The sequence below is a fragment of the Notechis scutatus genome, chromosome 4, assembly GCF_049901735.1.
Source record: "Notechis scutatus isolate UNSWTSFEM ecotype Mainland chromosome 4, rNotScu1.2, whole genome shotgun sequence".
NCBI lineage: Eukaryota > Metazoa > Chordata > Lepidosauria > Squamata > Elapidae > Notechis > Notechis scutatus.
In genome coordinates, this window is record NC_142012.1 from 145,311,812 (window position 1) to 145,336,278 (window position 24,467).

A 24,467-nucleotide genomic window follows, 5' to 3' on the forward strand; every position below is an offset into this window, starting at 1 on the left:
ATTATGTTAAAATTGGCCAGCTGTAAATTAAAACAACACCCACCCATTCCAATCAGATTTATTTAGCTTTTCCTTGCTGTTCATCAATTTACCTCTTCACGTTCACTTTCTGTTGGAAGTATTTTCTCAGGGAAAATAGTTTAAGCTAGATCTTTGACTGCAAAGGGATATTCTAGTCTTGAAACCAGTGGAGTCTGACAGATTTATGTTGCAGGGCAGTTTAACTGGTCCACTGCCAAAGGAGGCTATATGGCCTGTTAAAATGTGTTTACATCAGCAATTGAGGCTAATACATTTCCAGCTTTACAAAGGAAGCGAAAATAATGTGGTATGGAATAAGTTCGTACTCACAGCAATAATAGTTACATGTAGATTGAAAATGTCAAACTAGTTCTATGCTTGCCCTCATGCTTGCAATGCATGCAGTCAAGCATGCTGATGGAATTCATATCTGGGAATGGATACAGATCTTGTTGGATATAATCCAGATGTGTTGCCACAGAGCTGAAAGTAAAACTGCAATTCTTCTCTTCATCATGCTGGGACTCAGCAGGATAGTTATCATAATTGTATGCGCAAACAACCAATGCCAATGCCCTTAATTTTTAGAATTAAATGAGTTTAAAGGCATAACCAGAAACTTACCTTCTTGGAAGTGAGTGCAAGTTTTCCAGATTGATCTTGCACCTTCCTTCTAGAAACTTACCTAATGCTATTAAGCAGAAAAATATTGTGGTTACTCCACCATTCTCTGATCTATTCCTTTTTCTTTCTTGGTAAGAAAATAAGAAAAGTAGCAACAATATCTATATATCTATATATCTATATCTATCTATCTATATCTATCTATCTATCTATCTATCTATCTATCTATCTATCTATCTATCTATCTATCTATCTATCTATATTTGTTTTCTTAAGTTTTCGCGGGTACTTACATGTATGGCATTCAGCTTTGTTCGGGTATTTTCCCACGTCATAGCAGTTGTGCTTTTAAAGTTGTAGCGACGTTTCGGCAGAATCTCATCTGCCATCATCAGGCTTCTGTATAGTGTTCATCTGTGAGTCAGGCTTTTACAGTGGTTTCAGATTTAAATTTGGGGCAGCCTATTGCTGTGCCAGAATGGTTTTTTCTTCATCCTGATTGGTTGAGAGTCTTGGTCTGTGTTTATTGGTCTTGGAGTTTGCTGTGTTCTGCTTGATTGGTGTTTCTAATATCTTCTGTCTGGTTTTTTTTTGGCTCTTTTTGTATCTTGATTGGCTGGCAACATTGTGTTACTTTATTGGAGGCCTTTAGTGCAGCTTGGCTCCGGGTGAATGGACGGCTATCATTAGTTAGGAAGCTAGGTTTCATCTGGGTGCCTGGTTGGGGTGTGTTTGAGCTGGAGGTATCAGGGGGGATCTGTTTGTGCCCAGGTGTTTGCCTGGCTTGTGGTGTGGAGATTTTTTTGTTTGTGAGTGCAGGCTTCCAAATGATTGACAGTCTGGTGGAATCATCTCTTCTGTTCATGCTTTCTGGTCTTTTTCAATCTCTATGGCTTCTCTGATGATTCTGTGGCTGGGGTTTTCTATAGTGGCTAGGGTTTTGGTGCCATTGAAGTTGATGCTATGACCTGTGGCTTCCATGTGTTGGACTAGTGAGGAAGTGTGTTCCAGCTTTTTGACTGCATTTTTGTGTTCATCCAGGCGGGTACTTATTCTTCTATTGGTCTGTCCAATGTATGTGGCCGGGTATGATGCACAGGGGACTTCGTATATGCCTTGGTTTTCCAGGTCAATTTTATCTTTGGGGTTTCTGAGGATGGCTGCTATTTTTCTGTCTGTTTTGAAGGTAGTCTTGATGTGGTGTCTGTGTAGTATCTTACTAATTTTGTCTGTAGTGCCTCTTATGTAGGGCAGGACAGCTGTTCCATAGGTCTGTTCATCTTCTGGGTCTCTATTATGTCTCAGTGTGTTTTTGTGGATCAAGCCGGTGATTTTGCTTTTGTGGAAGCCGTTGGCTGTCAGTACTTTGGTCAGGGTACATAGTTCAGTCTTTTTTTTTTTTTAAACAAGTTTTATTAATTTCAAAAACAAACAAGTCATCACCAACCATTACATATTTGAACCTTTTTCCATTATAAATTTTACAAGTCAGATAAAACCTTATCTTATACAATACAATTCTATTTTAAACCATTTCTAAATGAGCATAAAAACATCTCTTCTGACTTGATTATCGCTCATTCTCTTTCTGTGTTTCTAAAAGGTTTCACCAATACTTCTCAAAAACATAAACAGACACAAACAAACATATAAAAATCTTTTAGTAAAGTAACTTGGCCCCCGGTACCTCTCTTTATATGGTCTTTAATTATATTCATGCTCATCTTAGAAATCATTACCTATTTTGTTTACCATTCTGTATCTTCTATATATACTTCTCCACACATTTCACTCTTCACAATTCTATCTTATTCAATCCATCTTAATTTAAATCATTATATTTGTATCTTTTGCCCATCCTTTATTATCCCTCTATCTCATTCCTTATAATGAAAAAAAAAAAAAGAATTTCTCCTGAAATCTCTAATCAGAGTATGATGCCTTTCTATCCTCTCCCTAAATATTAGATTAACATTTAAAATGACACCTAATATCCAATCTGATTCTGCTTGGTACATTCTATCTATTAATTTTTACTTTTAATAACAATAAAAACAGAGTAATAAATCGGAAATGTTTAAATACATAGTATCCTCCTAAATACGTAGTTAAATAATAAATCTAAATAATAAATCTTATAGCATTCTCATTGCCTTTCCTTCAATATTTTATTACATTTTAAAAATCAATCATTATTAAACATTTCAACATTTTAATTTCTTATTAACTCTTAAGCCATTCTAATTTTCTATTTCTAATACAAATATTACAATACCGTCTTATGTACCTTGCAAAATCTTTTTTAAGAAAATTTATACTTTACCCTTTATCCCTGAAAAAGATTCCTCTTTTCCCATCCAATTTTAAAACTTTGTGGCTTTTCTCCGCCTTTCCCCTTTCTTTCTTCCCCCACCAGATCTTCCTACCCCCTTCTTCTAACCTCTGTCTTGCTGGCATCCCTTCTCTGTTGTATTCCCTTTTTCTCTTGTTTGCTATCATTGTATTTATTTTGCATCATATTTTTCTCTTTCTTAAATGTTTTTTTAAATCTTAAGTCCTTCATTTTCTCGCTTTCTTCCTTCCTTCTTCCTTAGATAAATTTTGGGATTCATTAAAGATGGTGTCTTCGTCTTCTTCTTGCTGTTGTTCCATCTGTCGCATTGTCTGTTCATAGTTAACCAGCGCCATTTCTAAAAATAGAAAAGCTTTTTCCATACCATCTTTACAGGCTGCTTTTGTTTGCTCATATTCATCCCTCAGTTCCTCAAGGGAGAAAGCCATTATAAATCTTTTCTTGTCTTTTTTCCCCTCTTTCTTCTTACTCCAACCAAAATATTCCAAAAGAAAAGTAAAACAATCCCAAAGTCCACAATCCTCAATCAATCCAAGCCAAGCCAAAATTTCCACTTTCTCTTCCAGGGTAGTATCAGACAAAGGAAAAAGAAAATCCAAATCTGTGTTTTAAAGCCTTATTAAAATTTTATTTCTGTCTCCAAATCCTTAAGGCATCTCCTCCAACAAAATCCAACCAGATAAATATATTTTTTGTCCTCTCCCTTCCGACTTATCCCATAAAGCTAGTTTTATCTGAAAAAAAAAACAGGTTTCTCAATATCCGTTTGTTAATTCCGTCGGGAGGGAGAGTAAACTTTCCTTTCAGCACCTCAGAATTGCTGCTTACTTTCTCTTGTGGAAAGAATCATCCAAAAGCCATCACTTCCAGGAATTAAATTAAATATATCTCAGAGTCCTGGATCGACCAAGAAGACTTTCACTTTTAAAAACTTTCTCCTCTTCCTCCTGCGCATACTTGCCCAGCTGCCGGCTTCTTTGTGGCGGCCATTACGGACTGCCGCTTACACCGTCTTGGTAAAAGGAGGTTCTGCCGGCCAGGGAGGGGTCTGCAACACCCCCAAACCCTTTTCTGGATCCCCCTACCTTCAGCTGCCCCTGCAGCGCAGCCTTGCTCCGCACCCTTCGGATCGGAGCCCCAAAACGGCTAGCGGCAGGGATCGCGCAGCTTCGTGAATCCCTACCGCTCGCAAAGCCGACAAACCGGAAATCCATTTCTGGGTACATAGTTCAGTCTTAATGTGTGTCTTGTCTGCCAGGCGTTTGGTTCTAGTAATTAGTGTTTTAGCCACGGAGTTTATCTGTGCTGGGTGGTGGTGGGATTGGGCGTTGAGGTAGTGGTTGGTGTGTGTTTTCTTCTGGTATATGGTGTGTCCTAGTGTGCCATCTGTTTTTTTGTAGATTAGTACATCTAGGAATGGTAGTTGTTTGTTTGTTTCCGTTTCCATGGTGAACTTGATTTTGGGGTGTGTGCTATTTAGGTGTGTTAGGAAGTTGTTTAGGTTTTCTTTTCCATGGGGCCAAATCACGAATGTGTCATCGATGTATCTTAACCATAGTTTGGGTTTGTGGATGGCATTGGCCAGGGCTCTGGATTCAAATTCTTCCATGAACAGGTTTGCAATGACAGGTGACAGTGGTTATCCCATAGGGGCTCCTTCAATTTGTTTGTATCTTTGTCCTTTGTATATGAAATATGTGTTGGTTAAGCAGTGTTCTGTTAGTTCCATGAAGTGTTTAGCTGGTTGGTATTTATTTTTGATGATTTCAAGGGTCTCTTTTATCGGGACTTGAGTGAATAGTGAAACCACGTCGAAGCTTACAAGCAGATCTTCCTGCTCCATATGTAGATCTTTGATCAATTCCAAGAAGTGGTATGAGTTCAAGAAGTGGTATGACTTCAATGGCACCAAAACCCTAGCCACTATAGAAAACCCCAGCCACAGAATCATCAGAGAAGCCATAGAGATTGAAAAAAGACCAGAAAGCATGAACAGAAGAGATGATTCCACCAGACTGTCAATAATTTGGAAGCCTGCACTCACAAACAAAAAAATCTCCACACCACAAGCCAGGCAAATACCTGGGCACAAACAGATCCCCCCGATACCTCCAGCTCAAACACACCCCAACCAGGCACCCAGATGAAACCTAGCTTCCTAACTAATGATAGCCGTCCATTCACCCGGAGCCAAGCTGCACTAAAGGCCTCCAATAAAGTAACACAATGTTGCCAGCCAATCAAGATACAAAAAGAGCCAAAAAAAACAGACAGAAGATATTAGAAACACCAATCAAGCAGAACACAGCAAACTCCAAGACCAATAAACACAGACCAAGACTCTCAACCAATCAGGATGAAGAAAAAACCATTCTGGCACAGCAATAGGCTGCCCCAAATTTAAATCTGAAACCACTGTAAAAGTCTGACTCACAGATGAACACTATACAGAAGCCTGATGATGGCAGATGAGATTCTGCTGAAACGTTGCTACAACTTTAAAAGCACAACTACAATGATGTGGGAAAATACCCAAACAAAGCTGAATGTCATATATATATATATATATATATATATATATATATATATATATATATATATATATATATATATATACTTTGGTTATAAGATTCAAAGTATCTAGGCAAGCTTAGGTCCCACTCGCCATCTTCAGGCTGGTGCCGGCTTAGTGCCAGTGCAAGCAGTGTGTGACCGGATGCCACATGTGCTGCAGCCTCTGATTGGTTGATGGAGTTGATGTTGGTATAATGGGCTGTGTAATGGCCTTTGTTGTAGAGATATCCTGGATATCTTGCAGAAAACCATCCCCACCACTTGTATATATAGAGATGGCAGCTCCAGTCACACACTGCTTGCATCACATGAAGCACAGCCTGAAGATGGCGAGTGGGACCTCGCCACGTTGCCTAGATACTTTGAATACGGAGAAAACCCGAATAACAAAGATCCACATACAAATACCCGTGAGAACTCAGAAAACATATATATATATATATATATATATATATATATATATATATATATATATATATATATATATATATATATATATATATATATATATATATATATACATACATACATACATACATACATACATGCAAAGATTATGTGAGGTAATCTGGAAAATTCTCTGAACCAGGTAGGTATGAGAACAGGAATGATAATAGACCTTTCACATTATAATTGTATGTACTAAAATAGTGTCAGTAAAGGACAGTATTTGTAGCTCAGGGCTGAAATGAGGGACGTTGGTGGTCTCTGAGCTTGGTTGTTTTCTAGCAGACATTTCATTATCCTAACTAGGTAACATAATCAGTGCTAGTAAGAAATGGGGTTTGCTCTTAGCTTATATTTTAGTGGCTTGCCTGTCAGTGTTAGTGGGGGATGATCTTAGAGGTTCTTTGATGGGCTGTTTACTGTTGGCTTGTTTGGCAGTTCCTTGATTGGGGTATTGTTTATTTAATTGTTGGTCTGATGTTAATCTTGGAGTTAATCTATACTCGTCTGGATATTGATTTCTGGAGAGAAGGTATTTTAGTTTTTAGATTTCCTTTTTGGATTGTTGATGGTCTCTTTTGCACAATAGGTAGATGTTATTTATGTCTATGTGTCTATTGATGGCCAATTTATCAGAGTACCAGGCTTCCAGGAATTCTCTAGTGTTCTCTAGTTTTTTTTTTTGCAAGATGAGTTTGCAAACAAATCTGATAAATAAATAAATAAAACCAAGGAACCTTTAAAAAGTATTTGATGATTTGCTGTGGATTATCTTTGGTAATCAAAGCAGGAAATGATAAATTCCTTTATGAAGAGTCATCATTTGGGGTTTTCTACGTGACTGAAGTAGCATTTTTCTACTCTAAAAGTTTTCTAGATTTTTTTTTAAGCAAGGCATCACTGAAGGATTGAGAAAGAATTCCTCATTGTTTGGTTTCAATTATGCAATTTGACGTTAGGGTTGCAAATATTTTTTTTCTTGTTATAAAAATAAAAATTGTAGGCAGTCAAGGCTTACCTCAAATATGTTTTTGTTTTAAACAGATTCCATGCTGGAGATTCAATTGAACCCAATTAAAGATTAATAGATTTGACCAGAAATTCTTTGCTGACTTTGAAACAGTATTATTTACAATCTTTGAAAATGCAATTGCTTTGAAGCAGTAATCTTTTCAAAGGGCAAAGGTTGACACGACAGAGCCTGCGCAAATAATTACACTCTGGAGTCCCTGCCATAACCCACAACTATGTGACTTTGCAAAAGGGAACTAAACAATTCATTATGATAGTTTCTCTGCTATTTGAAATGAGTTTCCTTCTTTCTCTTTGTAAATAAGAAAAAAGCTTATTTGCATTTTCCATTCATATATCAACAGCATGTGGAAGAGATTAGTGAGAAAACTCAGACATTTCTACAAACAAATGGCATAAATGGAAACATTGCAAAGATCAGAACCTGAATTCTTGTGTATTGCTTTGCCACTGTCCTCTAGTAATGAAAGACAATTAATGTTACCTATGGCAGATTGGTAGGATTTTCATAGACAGTATATTTCTGAATAAAGTTGCTGAACACCTACAATGGAAGAAGGAAATTAGCACTTCCTAAAGGTAGCAGGCAGATGGTTTCTGAATAAGGAAGATGGTTGAAATTTCATCCAACAGAGTATTCTTAAAAGAATTTGAAGAATTATAGGCCTGGGTCTATATTTTGACATAGATTTTGAAGACAACAAAGTCCATATTTTGGACAGAGATGGTCGTTGATTTGAAAGTGGGGTTAAAGAGGTCATCTATGTCAAAATTGAACAGCCCTCTTTAAACAGAGAGGGAATGTATATGATATCATCTATTTCCAATCTACAACACCATCCTTTCAAGAGTTCCAAGAAGGCTCCACAACAATTTGAACCACTCAGATGACCCTGATGACAGAGATAAACCTCCAAGTGATCTTAAGGACCTGCTAGAATGCAAATGACTAGCTGTCTGCAAGGAGTATAAAGCCTTCCATTCCCCACCTTCCAATCAGAGCTGAAGAAGTTTCTTGGATGAGAGCCAAAACGTCTTCAAAGAAAAACCAGAAAGTCCAGTTGCCTCTTGAAAAAAGCACTTTTAGGACTATCATACGTATAACAAAAATGAACGATATGGATTATCCTCTGTTACCATTTTCCATCATTTTCAGTTGACGGCTTCACATATCAAACATAAACATCACATTCAAAAATCCAACTTTGATAATTTAACTGTTTTCATCTATATGCAGATTCAGAGATATGGTCATGATTTTTTTTGCAGTAAATAAAAACAACACATACACACTCCACCCCTTTTGAAGGCTCATAAGAAAAAAATACCTTCTTATGTGGAAATGTAGATTGCACCATTGCAGTTTCAAAACTATGTGTTCCCTTAAGCTGGGTTTTTCCCCACAAGGTCTTCAGCACTTGCAAATAATTATTCTGCATGGACAATGGTTCTGGGAACAAGCCCTAATGGACAAAAAGAAAAACAGTACTGATTGAGAAGTATATTTGTACTTCAGGATTCAATTGCGGGGGTCCCTTGGTGCTCTCTGAGATTGGTGGTTTTCTTGCAGAAAACTTTCATTGTCAAACTAGGTAACAAACTGCAAGAAAACTACCAAGCTCAGAAAGCACCAAAGAACTCATTTAAAAAAAAAAACCATTTTGGGCATTATTTTTCCATTTGCAAGGATCATATACTGTACCAGGTTAAATGCCCGTGCATCTCTAAATGAAGTTGAGCATTACAAGAAAACATTTCTTTGCAATTGATAATTAAATGAGTGTTCTAAAAATATTGGGTAAACTTAAGAAATATGCCACAGATTAGCATTAGGTAGTGTAGCTGTGAAGGCCTTGGAAATAACATTAAAATCCTGTGATGATGTATAACCTCAGAATTGTGCAAGATATGGAATTTCCTGAGACACTCTATGGAAGTGAAAGCTGGGCTTTGAAAAAGCAGGATAGGAAATGTATTTTTGTTTTAAATTTTAATGTTGAAGCGGACACTTCAGAAGAACTTCAAGGTCCTTTCCAACTTTGTTATTCTGTTATACATCCTGGCCATCCAAGAAAACTAACAAAAGTGTAATCAAACAAATCAACCCAGAGCTGTCACTCAAGGCACAAATGACCAGGCTAAAACTTTGGATCTAGCTTTCTGGAAAAGTTGAGAAGGGTGTGTAATTCTGGGAAAGTGAAAGGAGAGAACAAGAGGTTGACAAGCAGAAAAAAGGATGGATTCAGTTACTGCACTGATGAGTGCTCTTTTATAAGATGTAAAAGGCCAGATTAGGGATAGATCATCGTGGAGAAAAACTATGTGGTCATTAAGAGTCAACAAAAAGTTGATGGTACATAATCAATAACCAATGGACAAACAATGATTTGGGCCTGATATTTCTAAACTATATATTTAACTATATGAGATACTGATAGTAACTATGTTCAGAGTACTGAGGACAATATTTGGAGTGAGTGTGAGAGAGAATATCCAGAAATGTGTTCTCAAATGAAGCTGGTACTGTTTTGCTTCAATGATGGCATAGCTTCTTTGGGAGCTTATGTAATTATTAACATAAACTGAACTAACATACAGATATTTGGATGAATGACTTACATTAGAACAAAACTATCAACATACTTTTGATGTTTAAATAAATTTAAAGATTTTCATGATTTTGACACATCCATCTTTGAGCATTGTGCAAGATAATGCAAATCATGGTGTAATTGTGTTCATACAATTTTATAGATTGTGTTTATAAAAGATCTTATCAATGCTATAAGCAACTTTTCAGTAAAACACAACCCAAGCATTTATCATATTGACTCATCTATAAATTGAAATCTAATTCTCAGAGCCACAACCAAATTGATTCAACACAATTTTCTCTTTCCTATTTTTTGTTAAACTCAAACTTATGGTTAAATGGTATGTGCAAATATCTCCATAGAATCTCCATAGGCAGTATTTACAAAGATGTGATACTATTAAAATGAGCAGAGACAAAAGTTTGGGACTGACTCCCTTCTTTCAAATTACAGCAGTCTCAGATAAAAAAAATCACTTATATCCAGCTGAAATATTATGCTTGACATTAGAAAACAATTTTATTTTAGTTTTCCAGATTTACTTCCAATTATGTATTTTCAAATTAAACTGATCAACAATATAAGGTGATACATGTTTGTTAATAGTAAAGTTTATTGTATTCAGAAATGTCCACTCCTAGATGGGTATGTACAACTCAACTATATGAAAATTACTGACATCTTAATTTAACTGCCAGTCCATCATAAAATTGTGTGTGTGTGTGTGTGTGTATGTGTCTGTGTGATTACAGTATAAGAAAAATAATGAACTTCTTACATAAACCTTGGTTTGGCCAGGCTCTAGGATTCTATAGAATGATCAGCAAGCAAAAACATAACAGTAATCAGAGCAAAGAATCATTTGATGCATGTATAGAGGCTTCCTCATGAACTAAGGAGAGAAGGATAATTACATTTTTAAAAATGAAAATTATTATAGCATCCCCCAGTTCTCAGAATTTTCACCTAGCTCCATCAGCAGAAGGGGAAGCTCATTAAAAGGGAACAATTATGGACTAGAGTAAATGTTTGTGGCTGAATGGAAATAAATATTCTCTTTACATATAATTAAGTTTAATTTACTACACAAACACATTATTACCAGCAGAGACCAAAAAAATAATCAGGCTTACACACTAGTAAATTTGGAACACACTGTGAGTTTACTGAAAATGCAGAGGGGCAGTGGGGTAATAAGATTGACCAAAACAGTGTGATTATAATATCAAACCATATTCATTAGTATTGGAACTCATCATTGGAAAGTGACTCTTCCATACTGTGAATGGGACCTGAAGCTACTGTCAAAACCTGAAGCTGCTATTCTCTGTCAGAAATTCATGTTAAAAGACCATGAATGACACAGAGAATGACACAGAATACTCTAAACTTGTTTCCATTTCCTCATTTGAAAAATTATTTGGTAATTGGCAGCATTGGTGTTGAATAGCTTTACATCGTCAGCGAAGAGAACGCAGTTGCTCTTAATATGATCACAGAGGTCATTTATGTAGAGTATGAAGAGAGTTGGTCCTTGAACACTGCCTTGGGTGACACCACTGTTGACAGGTACAGAATTTGATAGGATGCTCCCAATTTTGACCATTTGTTGTCTGTTTGACAGGAATGCTTCTACCCAGTTATGCAGAGATACCATAAGATTTTAGTTTTAGGAGTAGTTTGTCAGGTACCTGATAGAGAAATGTCTTTTACTGGCTAGGATTGAACTCTCGACCTTTTGAGTGGGAGGTGAGTATCTTCAGAACAACATTGATTTATATCAATATATCTCAAGGGATTACCCCTAACACAGATTTTAATTGACAGATACATTAATGATTATGATGATGTTTATATTCATATTGTACACACCTGTTGAAAGAGAAACATGATATGGATCCAAAGTTGAGGCTGGTGACTGATGAGAGTAAAACCGGATTTACTGTATAGGCAGTAGTGACTTTTCAGGGGACAGCTGAAGGACAACTTTGCTACACAACTTTTAACTGTATCTAGGAACAAATATACACATTATTAATATCAACAATAAATAAAGATGTACTATAAATCCGACTAAACATTACTATTTTAGAATTACAGTTGGCTACCTTTATATATAACTTCTGTATTTTACTGCAACATAACTTATAATGGAAAGGAACCAAAGAAAAATTGATCTAATCATAAATCAGTGGGTGATTTGCAGCATTTCTGGATCTCTTGTTTTAAACAATAGTTATGGTCTAAATTATGAAGAACACTTCAGATAATCAGGAAGTGATTGTTGGATGAAATAACAATGGGGGTCATTCAGTTTTAATATTCAAAATGAATTCCTGACCTCAGAATGTTTTTAATTCTAAGGAAGTAGCATAACTCAAGGTTCTCTAATCAAAAGGATAATTCCTTATAAGCTAGTCTAAGCCAACAAAGTAAATAAAGCTTTTTATTTACTTCCACTTTTTAATCTTCAGCCTAATTTATGGAGATGCAGTGTAAGTGGTACACAGCAGAAAAATATGGCATTATCAGATGTGGGATCCATCTTATTGCTTATAGAGTGCCTGGACTCTCCAGCAATCTGACAGTGATATTGCCATGTCCTCTTCACTGCCCTCTTCTTTCTACTAGATACTTTGCAAATGGAAAATTTCACTTGCAATAAAAATGAACGGCAACTTTTTTTCTTCTCCTGTGTTTTGCTCCATTGGGTTATAAGGGGCATCTGACTTACCTTGTCTTTCAAAGTATACAGGTAGTCTTCGATTTGTTTAGTAACTGTTCAAAGTTAGAACAGTACTGTTTTCACATTTATGACTGTTACAGCATCCCTATGATTACATGTTCAAAATTCAGGTGCTTGGCAACTGACTCATATTTATGATGGTTGAAGCATCCGGGGCCATGCAATCATCTTTTGTGACCTTCTGACCAGCAAAGTCAATAGGGAAGTCAAATTCACTTAACAATTGTGTTACTAATTTAACAACCGCAGCGATTCATTTAACAACTATGGCAAGGAAAGTGGTAAAATGGGCCAAAATTCACTTAACAAACACCTCACTTAGCAATAAAAATGTTGGGCTCAATTGGGGTCATAAGTTGAAGACCACCTGTAGTTTCTAAACATAATGGCCAGTCAGCAGAATTGGGTAAATGGGCCAAAATACAGAGCCACAATGCAACGACTTTGCTACCATAGTGAGAAAATGAGATGTTTTTCATTTGCTTTTTTTTTTATTTTTGGGGTGGGAAGAATTTATTTATTCAGCTATTCTCCCATCACAGTAGTTGTTCTATGCTGAATGCCAGATAATATGTCTGAGGTTGATGGAACACAGCATGTTTTTTTAATTGCCATTGTGCCACAGAATACAACATCCAACATCAACTATATTTTAAGACTACAGTTGTATGTGAAGATAAGATCTGATCAGCATATTGCACTAAATTATAGATCTTACATTTCAATGGCTAGTGCCATCTTTATCCTTAGGAAATTTTGAATGATTCATTTCCCTTTTGACCAAATAAATTAGACTGTCTATTTAACCTTAGACTGTCTACTATTGACCTCACCCCTTTCCTAAGAGGTCTGTAGGGGGCGTGCATAAGCGCACCATCGTGCCTACCGTCCCTGTCCTATTGTTTCTCTTATTCTTTTATTTTTCTTATATGTACCCATTTCATGTATTCACAACTATGTATACACTTATACTTATTATCTTGTAAACAATTGGCAAATCAAATAAATAAATAAATAAATAAATATCATGGAAAGCTTAGCTTTTATTGTAGTTTTACCTAAACTGGGTTATTTCGAGGGGTGGGTTTTCAAAATTTCAGCAGTAGGCTCGCTGCCCGGTTGCTGGGTGGGCATGGCCATGATGGGCGTGGCCTAGTTGGCCTCCTGCACCATGGCAAGAGGGCATTTTTGCCTTCCTTGGGCTCTGTAGGCTTTCCTCGAGCCTCTGGGAGGGTGAAAACTGCCTCCCCTGGGCTCCAGAGGCTCTCTGGAGGCTGGAAATGGGCCCATTCCCAGACTTCTGGAATTTCTGGGAGGCCCGTTTCCCCCCTTTCCTGAGCCTCCACACAGGCCCTGCACACTTAGCATCCAAAATGTGGAGATTCTTGGGAGGGGTGGGCAGGGTGGGAGGGGCAGGGTGCGGTTGGAGGGGCCAGCCAGGGGTGGAATTTGGCAGTTATACCAGCCATAACGTTATCAACAGGTTCACCCGAACCCCAGCGAATCCATAGTAGCCCACCCCTGGTTATTTCCAGGTATGTGATTTTAATTCCCAGAATTCTAAGCAGTAGCCATAGTAGCTGGGGGAATTCTGGGCAATGAAATCTGTATTTCTGGAAGGCTAGAAGAAGATTCCTTTTAAAGTTTTCCATCTGTTGCTTGTTAAAATATTTTAATATGGTCAGTTTATTTTCACATTTTTATTAAGGCTATATTACCACTTATTACTGGTTATAATTAACTGGTGGATTCTGTGAGTAAAAATATTTCTAAATTATACTAATTGAATTTACTTTTATGGTGTAAAATATGTTATTCGGTTCAAACATAATATACTGCCATTATTAGGAATTGAAGTTTTATTTGTGCATTTAGTAATGGTGGAATAAATCATTACTCACTGATAGGAAAAATCTATTTGAAATATATAAACAAAAGTCAGATGCTCATTACATGAAAGTGTACAGAGATACATAAAATAGGAATAATCATGTTTTTATGGTATGGGGCCTCATATTAATCAAAGTATTAATTAAATTATTAATTAAAAAAAACCTTAATTGACCACATAAGAAGACTCAGAACCTATAAACCAGAATCGTTCACATTTAAATTAAACTTTAGAGAGGAATCTCAATATTATTGTTTCAGTAACAAACATAGCAAAAAAATTGTCATTTCTGTTTGTAGTGCTGTGTCCAGTACCAGCTGGCAGTACTATGAACATTATCACAGAATATTTTGGGATCAATAGAAGCCACATCTATTTGTTTAATAATAAGTGTAACATAATAAATAATGAAAGCTATATGGCTAGTGATGAGTCCTTATGATAAACCATATATTAAGCAGTAGGAAACATACACATAATAAAAGACCCATCATTCTCTGAAATATTTTTTTAAATCAACAACATATGGTAGGCTTATTTAATATCACTTTGAAATGTTGCAGGTTGTAGGGATATTGTTTGGGTCATGTGGACACTTGAATATTGAAAGAACATTCAATGTGAGAAAGAATATTCTATGGGGAAAAAAGTGAGAAGGACAGGGAAGAGAATATAATATAAAACATATCTCTTTTTAATACACTGTCAGTACTTTTATGCTGGTGCTACTATTGCTGACATATTCACTTATTTATTTCTCATGTGTTCAATTGGGCCTGCAGTCTTCCTCCATTTTAATTCTTTGGGGCTTGACCAGAATCTCTGTTCTAACTGTGTCCAGACTACATTTAATATTTACTTTATATGTAATATTCAAAAGCACAATATTTTATCCTGATAATAAAGAACAGGACTCAGATTTTTTTTTAAAAAAGGTTGAAGGATATACCATTCACATGAGAACAACAGCATTATATTTACACATATACACTGATTGATTTGATGTTGCTCGACTCCAAACCACTCTGGGAAGCTCACAACACATAAAAACAATATAAAAACAACAGAACAGAGAGAAACAAACAATAAAACCAAACTCAGACAAAGAAAAGCAAAACTGCTGAAGCCAGAAAACCCCAAAACATTCCATCAACAACTAACAACCAGCTACTCCAGCCCAAGGCTTGGGAGAACAGACAGTTCTCTATGGTTCTTCAGAATGCCACCAAGAAGGGGAAGATCAGGATTTCAGGAGGAATCTCATTCCAGAGAGAACGCACTGTGATAAGAGAAGGCAAGCTTCCTGTGTCTTGATAGACAGCATTTTTATTCAAAGGATCCACACGTGTGCCAATTTTGTCAATTTGCATTGCCTGGATAGATACCACAGGAGATAGGCAGTCCCTCAAATTGGATTCCATACCATGAAGGGCTTTATAGGTTAGAACAAGCATCTTGGATCACACCTGGAAGCAAACTGGCAACCGTGCAGCTACTGGAACAAATATATCACATGGTCATAGCAAAGCATGTCCATAACTATCCACAGCACTGTATTCTGGATCAGTTGAAGCTTCCAAGGGTCCATGTAAAGTACTTTGCAGTAGTAAAGCCATGAAGTGACAAGTACATGAGTAACTGAGAGGCTTCCCAAGCTAGGAAAGGGTGCAACTGAAGCATCAGATGAAACTGTGGCAAAGCCTTCCTGGCCTTACCTGCCAACTCACTGAGCAGGAGCTATGAGTTCAGGAAGGTCCCAGATTGCACACCTCCCTTGAAAGGGGAAATTCAAAGTCAAAGACGAAATAGTCTTGGAACCAGGTGGTCCCAAAACCTACAAATGCTCATTTGCAAGACAGTTTTTACAGAGCATAGTCTGAGTAGCCAATATAAATGAAATGTAATTCTAACTTGCTGCAATTAGTAATTTTACTGTAGCATACTGGGCCAATTGAATTTTTTATGTGCAATACTCTAGAAGGAGAATTTTGATTGCTTGGAACTAGTACCTTGATCACCATTACAGTTTTTCTGGTTTCAAAGGAAGCTCAGAACTGACTCCTCTGCTAATACTATTCCCATAAAGTCCAATCAACAGTTGTCCTCACCAAAACATACTTACTTAGGTAACTAAGTAACATCTCCCAAATTAGTATTTCGATAAGGATGGAGGTTCCCAAACATGCACATTTGTGTCAATACAAAATTATTACTGGAGATGTTCTGATATGGAGATAACTGCACATATATTAAGTAACAGATTAGTATGGCTTCCACCCTAATGTCATTCAGGAAACTATTGTATTGCAACTTTCCCCCCCTTCTTTAAAATGGGGGTGGGCATGGCCAGCGTGTGACACATTTGGCCCATGGGCCGCAAGTTTGATACCCCTGGTTTAGGGGAACAAATTAAATTGGTGTTTTCAACTTTTAAAGTCTCTAAGTAATCTTAAGGACCCATTTTCCTGCTAACCTTGGCCTGACCAATTTGATCTTTTCACTATGAGACCCAATCCTCCAGAATGACCTTCCATAAGAAATTAGATGGGGTTCTATTTTGAGTGTTTTCTGAAAAACAGCTGAAAACAATGTTCTTCTGAAAGGCATTTGGATATAAGGCTGTGTTATATGCTGATGGTTACTGAATTACTGGCTCTTGTTGGAAATTTTATATTACTTTAGGTTTTTGTGTTAATTACGCTGATGTTTATGTTAAGGATTTGTGAGCTGCTGGGTTCTTTTAGTTTGCAGTGAGATATAAATACAACAATTAATATAATTTATTTAGAAAATTTATACAGCCACTCATCTCATCGAAGTGACTCTTGTGGCATGCAAAAGATTAAAAAAGCCAAGAAATAGTTATACCAAAATACTTTTTAATCATTTCAAATGGTTTCTTAATCATTTCCCTTTTTATGCTACTTTTTAATTTTTTATATGCATCTTTACCACATTAAAATAAATGGCATTTAGAGTGATAAACTCCAATGGGAAATTGTTTAGAGGAGAACAAATCCTTATGTATGCCCCATTGCCCCCACTAAAGAGCTTTGATTCAGGGTTAAATAATTTATTCTCTTTTTATTAAAAAATCCCCTCTTTGCTCCTGGTCTCTAAATTTAGCTATTTGGACAGCATGTCAATCTTCTCCTTAATTGTGCTGATTTTGGTTCTAAAATCCTATCTCAAAAGTCAACTTGCAGGTGTGCATCTGTGCCAGCCTGTGACTTTCTACAATATGAAAACAGAATTTGGGGTATGGAATTTAATATCAAATATAATAGAAAGCCAGGGAATTTTTTCTGTTTGGTTGGTGTTTTAAAATTGGCACAGTGAAAATACAACAGCTCTTCAGAAATGCTGCTCTGTGTCTCTGTGAGTTTGTGGTTATATGGAGCTAGTCAAATACCATCTGTCTTCAATCATGCTTTGGCTCATGCCATGCTTAAATTTATCAAAGGTTCCAGAAGCAAGCATTGCAGGGGAGCAGTGATCTTTTCCATCTATTCCATCATATGGTACTAATTATCTCACAGTACAGCACAAAACATAATACCAGACAATCGCAGCAGATCCAGGACACCACTGCCCTGATTTTTACAGCAATTTAGGTCATGTGCTCAATATTTTGTTGTTTAATTTTTATCTTGTAGAATGAAGAAGCTTAAGACAAGTTTTAACAATCAAGGTCCTTTTCTCAATGTAATCACAACAGTGTGTACAATTATCTGTTTATACCATCCATGAAAAGTCCACGGCTGATACAAAATCTGGATGTTCCCATGTCTGAATGGGCTGTCATAACACTAAGGCAACTAATGGAAATTTGGTTTATGTTCCTCTGTTTAACTGTTTTCCAATTTTCATTTACAGGTTCAACTGCCCCTCACCCATATGTGAACCAGCTTAAAGAAACATCACAAAATTGCTACTATATAATTGAGAAGTCTCTTAGGAAAGAAACTATGATGTGTAAATCACATATGTGGCAATAACTTTTCATTTGCTCTTTTTCATTTTTAAAGATTACTACAAATAGTTCTTGACTTACAGCAGTTCATTAGTGACTGTTCAAAGTTACAACATCACTGCAAAAATGGACTTATGACCATTTTTCACATTATAACCTTGCAGCATCCCCATTGTCATGTGATCAAAATTCAGGCACTTGGTAACTGACTCACATTTATGATGATTATAATGTCCTAGGATCATGTGAACACCTTTTGCAACTTTCTGACAAATAAAGTCAATGGCTAAACCAGATTCACATAACAACTGTGTGACTAACAACTACAATGATTCACTTAACAACTGTGTCAAGAAAAGTCGTAAAATGGGGCAAAACATACTTAACACATATCTTGCTTAGCAACTGAACTTGGTTGTAAGTTGAGGACTACCGGTATACTGACTGATTCCCTAGATTTCCTGTTCATTTAAATAATTGGAGTTTTTTCAACATAATCAATGTAACCAATATTTGCATACTAATATTATATACTAATATTGGAAAACCAATAATGTTCTATTAGATATGTTCAGAAAAAGAACAGGCTAGAAATTTAGCTAAGAGTTCAATTAAACATATTTTAAAAAAATTGGGAAATCACAAAATATGCTATGTTGTGCAACATAAACACTTGAAAAAAGTAGAAATCACGTACTAAAAATAAAAGTATTATTTTTGAAAGGCAATATTTTTCCAGCAATGTAGTTATCATTCATTTCCAAGGACAGAATTGAACTGCAAGTTATAGTGCCCAGCTTTAGAATGTATAGTACACATTCTACAGAACTTTATTTCCAATTTAACATGCATGGATTTGCAAATATACGTAAATAAATATCAGAGTACCGAACTGTTGTGGAATTTATTTTTCAAAATAAACAACATTTCACAAGAAACAAACTTTAGCCTTTGCCAATATAAATAAAAACAATTTCATTTTGTTGCAAAATAATTGAAAAAATTGCTTCTTGGCCTTTGAGCTAAGATCAAGTGTAGTAAAGCTGGAAAAAAAAATCTGTTACAGATTTTTAAAACAAGTTTGTGGTTCCTTTTCCTGACGTCATTCTATTTTCACCATAATTTCTTTTCCCTTCCTTACTTTTTTTTCATATCCATTTCCCCCCCAAATGGCACTATTAGATAATTGTTTGTCCCATACTAGGATATGGTATGTTCAGGGGGGCAGTACAATGGGTCAGTGGTTAAGACACTGGACTTGTCGGCTGGAAAGCCTGCAGTTCAGGTTTGAGGCCCAAGAGTCATGTAAAGGGGTGAGCTCCCATTCCTTGCCCCAACTCCTGCCAACCTAGCAGTTTGAAAGCATGCAAATGCAAGTAAATAAATAGGTACCACTTCAGTGGGAAGTAACAGTGCACTGTGATGTCATACAGGCCACATCACTGCAGAAATATCTTTGGACAGTGTTGGTTCAATGGTCTTGAATGGAGATGAGCATTGCCCACTAGAATTGGCAATGGATAGTGGAATAAAACCTTCTGTGTGTTGTCATTGTCATGGTCAATCTCTTCTTTATAACTTTATAGAAATAATTTCATTAGGACTGTCTGACAATAACTGCTTCAGTCATTGTAAGCTCATGCTTGGGACATTAATGAAAAACCTTTAACCAGTTCCTCTGATATCAGTCTCTCATCCAATTGCCTTTAGTTTTTTCAAATATCAAACTTTCTTCAGTTACTCTTGTCAGTAGATTGTGTGTCCATTGTTTGGGTTATATCTGAGCACTTTTTTGTTAGAATGATGGCGATTCCATTTTTTCTAGTCTTTTTCTTTCAGTGGAAGATTTTACTTCTGGTCACATGGGTACCTAAACATACTACAACAAATTATGACCACAATTTCAGGCTCAATTCCAGTTGTAAGTCAAGGAGTACCTGTATCAACTCTTCTGCTTATATAAGTTTGTGTATTGGACATTTGGGATAAGAGGTTGGGAGGGGTCTACTTTCACAACAATGCTTTATGCAGCATTCCTGCTAAAGATAAAGACAGGAGTGGTCAGGTTTGGCACAATTTGACCATTGTGCCATGAATGCACCCACAAGCCTTCTTTAATGCACCTATGCTCACACTACTCTGTGCAAGTCAGAGTTTCTAGAATTTCTAACTCTGCAAGCCAACTTCCCACCAGCTTGAAGGTACATGCAAGTATACTGGCACACACTCATTATTGAAATTCATTTTTAGGAGCAAATATATCATGTTTCCACAATATTTCATAGTTATTGCCCCATTGCCCCAGCACTTTCAGAACTTGTGTATTACAATATAGCAATGTTATAACCAATGATGTACCAAGGGAGGAGGTGGGGGTGACAGTATGCCCTGGGTAAAATCAATAAAAGAAGGGTGATGCAAAAGATGTGAGGAAGCTAATGGTGGCTCTGGAGTCATGTCACTGATGCTTGTTGGATGATCAGCTACTTAGTAATGATTGTGGGAATAGCAGCAAAGATGGAAAAATGTATGTCTTCACATTACTTTCAACTTTTAGTGACTGCCCTTCTGCAGCATTTGGCAAAAAATGCAAGCCGGTTGCCAAGTGCCGAAAATGTGTTCACTTGACCACATGAGAAGAGTGTATATTTGTATCTGTGTTTGTGTGCACATCCAGCTGTTGGAGCTTCAAATGCAGGTTATAAGTAGCTCTGGGGAGGTCCATTGTAACTTTGAATGGTCACTATGCCACCAGTCATTAAGCGAGGACTCATTCAATTCAATGTTTTGACTTATAGTGCTTCACCATGGTGGTCCTAAACGTTATTATCAATGAAATATCAGCAAATGCTGTGAAATCTTTTTTTATTCACTTTAAAAAGTCAAGAGTCACAAATGCAATGCTCTGTCTACATTTTACATGCCACACAGCTACTATCTTGACTTTTTTAAAATCATAATCTGTTTGCCATTGTGGCAAACATACAATTTCTAGACTGCAAGAATCTGAACACTCAATAGATGGGAGTAAAAAGATTTTTTAAAAAACCCTAACCTTTTGCTGCTATTTAGTGATTGTTTGAATTTTTCTTTATTTATGGTAATATTTTTTGAACAAACACTAGAAACCGAAGTTTAATTCTCAGAACAGAAATGGAGAAATTATAGCAGATCTCCTAAATGCCGAACTTGAGATCAAATGGATTAATGGAGTATTTCTGAATATCCTTATGCAATCGGCATGAGTGTTTATTTGTGAATATATAGTAAATGAGTCACATCAAGTTTTCTTACTCTGGAAACATTTTGTCTCAAGAGTCTTATGGAATTTTCAGGAAATGATGATGGTCAAATAAATTCTGCAACAATGATGCCATTAAAAAGCTATTATACTGGGAACCATAGTTGATTTTGGCAATGAAAAGGAATGAAGGTGCCTTCGTAAACTGTTCATTGAATGGGAAGTGATTCTGTGAATTTGCTCATGCTTTCCAACTGACTTACTCTGCAAGATGTACCAGCATTATACATACCTTCTTGCATCTATAGCTAATGGCCTGATGTCAGCAAAAAGCATTATCTTTGAAATAGTTTACTCCATGATAAACAATATTTCTTAAAAGTGTATTTATAATTAAGTGGCTACTTTTCTTTAGGAATAGCAGCTGGGTTGTTTATTGGTTGGGGAGGTTGAAGGAAGCTGCATATCAGAGGTATATCAGACATACAAATTGGTGGATAGGATGAAGGTTAATCAGCTTTTGCTGGTGTATATAAAAATTAAAATGCACATTCTCCCAATTAATAGTAATAGTAATTAGACAAATACCACTTCATAGTGCTTTACAGCATTCTCTGAGCAGTTTACAGAGTCATCCTATTGCCCCCAACAATCTGGGTCCTCATTTTACCGACTTTGGAAGGTCGGAAGGCTGAGTCAACCTTGATCTGGTCAAGATCAAACTCCTGGCTATGGGCAGAGTCAGCCTGCAACACTGCATTCTAATTACTTCTCCACCATGGCTCAGTGATTATAATGGTCATAAAGAGGTATATTGCAACAAATGGGATTTTTCAGAATAGCAATAACAGTGTGACCCAATGGTTGACTTTGAATTAATTCATTTTCAAAATATTGGTTTTCCAGATTGATAAACTGAAATAACTTTTTCGGAAAAGCACAATTTAATCAAGTGTCTAGTTTTAGAAGATTTATTTAGTACTAGACCAGTAATATTTTCAGTGATCTTGAGAAGTAGGTAGGAAAAGGGAAAGAAGCACAATTAGCTTTTGTTCCCATTTAGGGGAATTTATAAAAAGTGAATTAAATTTGGAAATTTGATAATTTATGTTTCATGTTTCAATAGACAGATATCTACTGTTGTTTTTTTTCCTTTTAGTGTGTGATATGTTTCTAATATGCTGTGGTACCATCTTCTTCATTTTCCAATATGTACGGATAATATGGAGACTCTGAGAGCCAGTTTGATCTAGTAGTTAAGGCACCAGGCAAGAAACCGGGAGACCTGAGTTCTAGTCTCTTCTTAGGCATGAAAGCTGACTGGGTGACTTTGGGCCAGACCAACTCACAGGGTTGTTGTTTTGAGGAAAATTGGAGGAGGAAGGAATATTAGATATGTTTGCCATCTTTAGTTATTTATAAAATATAATGAAAGAAGGAATATAAATAAAGAGATAAATAAATAAGCAAGCAAGCATTACAAGAATATAATCTTATAAGAAACATTGTTGTGAGAAAATGTGGCTATTTCCAAGGGAAACTATCCAACTTTCTAATTGTGCTCCTGGAAAAATAATATTTATAATGGCATAACATTGTCACTGTGGGACATAAAGTGATATGGAACATTTATGGGAAATATTACTCTGTTTTGGATGATCAGTCATTTTACAGATGCAAAGGAATACAGAAAACATTGCAGCACTGTTATTAACTTGGAGCAGCTTAACTCTGCTGATTTAAGAGTAAACTTTTGTTGAATTTAAAACGAAGGTTGAGTCACCTTAAAGCTTTTCTTGAAAGTTTATTTGGACATTCTGATCCATGTTTGTTAAAAGATCTTGGAAGAATGTACTGAGATTCTTGTTTTTATAAAGTTGAAGGGGTAGATTAAGCCAGAATTAATTATTTATGACTTTTAGAATAACAGGCTCAGATGTCCTGTTCTTTCAATGCAGTGACGAAAATTGTGACCACAGCTTTCTTTTAATCTAACAATGTAACAAATACAACAGAACATACTGGTATATGTGTGTGTGTGTGTGTGTGTGTGTGTGTGTGTGTGTGTGTGTGTATGTATATGTGTGTGTATATATATATATATATATTTGTTTTCTGAGGTTCTCGGGTATTTGTATGTGGATCTTTGGTTATTCGGGTTCTCTCCGCGTAAGATTCAAAGTATCTAGGCAACGTTTCGGCGAGGTCCCACTCGCCATCTTCAGGCTGGTGCTTTCGGCTTAGTGCCAGTGCAAGCAGTGTGTGACCGGAGCTGCCATCTCTATATATACAAGTGGTGGGGGATGGTGTGCTGGGCTGGTTGGCTGTGCTGCAGCCTCTTGATTGGTTGATGGAGTTGATGTTGGTATAATGGGCTGTGTAATGGCCTTTTGTTGTAGAGATATCCTGGATCTTGTGCTGTCATCTCCTGGGTCGTTAGCCTCTTGTGTTTTAACGGCTTGGGTAATGGGTTGTGTGATGGGCTTGTGAGTTCTTTTGTTTTGGTATCCTGGGTCTTGCGTTGTAATCTCCTGGGTCGTTTGTGTTTTGATCTCTTTTCGATTAGCCTCCTGTGTAGTAACAGCTTGGGTAATGGGTTGTGTGATGACCTTGTGAGATTTATTGCTGTGGTATCCTTGGTCTTGTGCTGTGATATCCTGGGTCATTTGCTGTGTTGTGACTTCTTGAGTTCTTGAGGTGTAATTTCTTGAGTTTTCTGATGTGATGTCCTGAGCGGGTGGCTGTGATGTAGCATTTTGGGTTTTTAATATGGCTTTGAGTTTGGGGTCTGGGTCTGTGTTCGTTTGGTTCGAGTTCGTGGTCGTGCCACATCTTCATGGTGGGGGTCAGTTCGCTTCATGTATGGTTCAGAGGAGTTTGAAGTGGGTAGTGATGCAGCTGCAGTGCGGCTTCTGGTCTGTGGTCGTGTCTCATCTTCTGTGTGGGTGTGAGTCTGATTTTTACGTGGACG

At 36.6% G+C, this 24,467-nt stretch overlaps 1 protein-coding gene across 1 annotated transcript in view; it reads right to left on the reverse strand.

The window, feature by feature from the left end:
• The window catches only part of VEPH1 (ventricular zone expressed PH domain containing 1), a 124,281-nt gene that overhangs the window by 18,414 nt on the left and 81,400 nt on the right, over positions 1 to 24,467 (reverse strand). Inside the window, exons 8-9 of the mRNA XM_087965231.1 lie at positions 11,518 to 11,657; positions 8,380 to 8,514 (exon numbers count right to left, since the gene is read on the reverse strand). Of these exons, the coding sequence (XP_087821357.1) occupies positions 8,380 to 8,514; positions 11,518 to 11,657 (275 nt within the window). The remainder of the gene's footprint in view (positions 1 to 8,379; positions 8,515 to 11,517; positions 11,658 to 24,467) is intronic.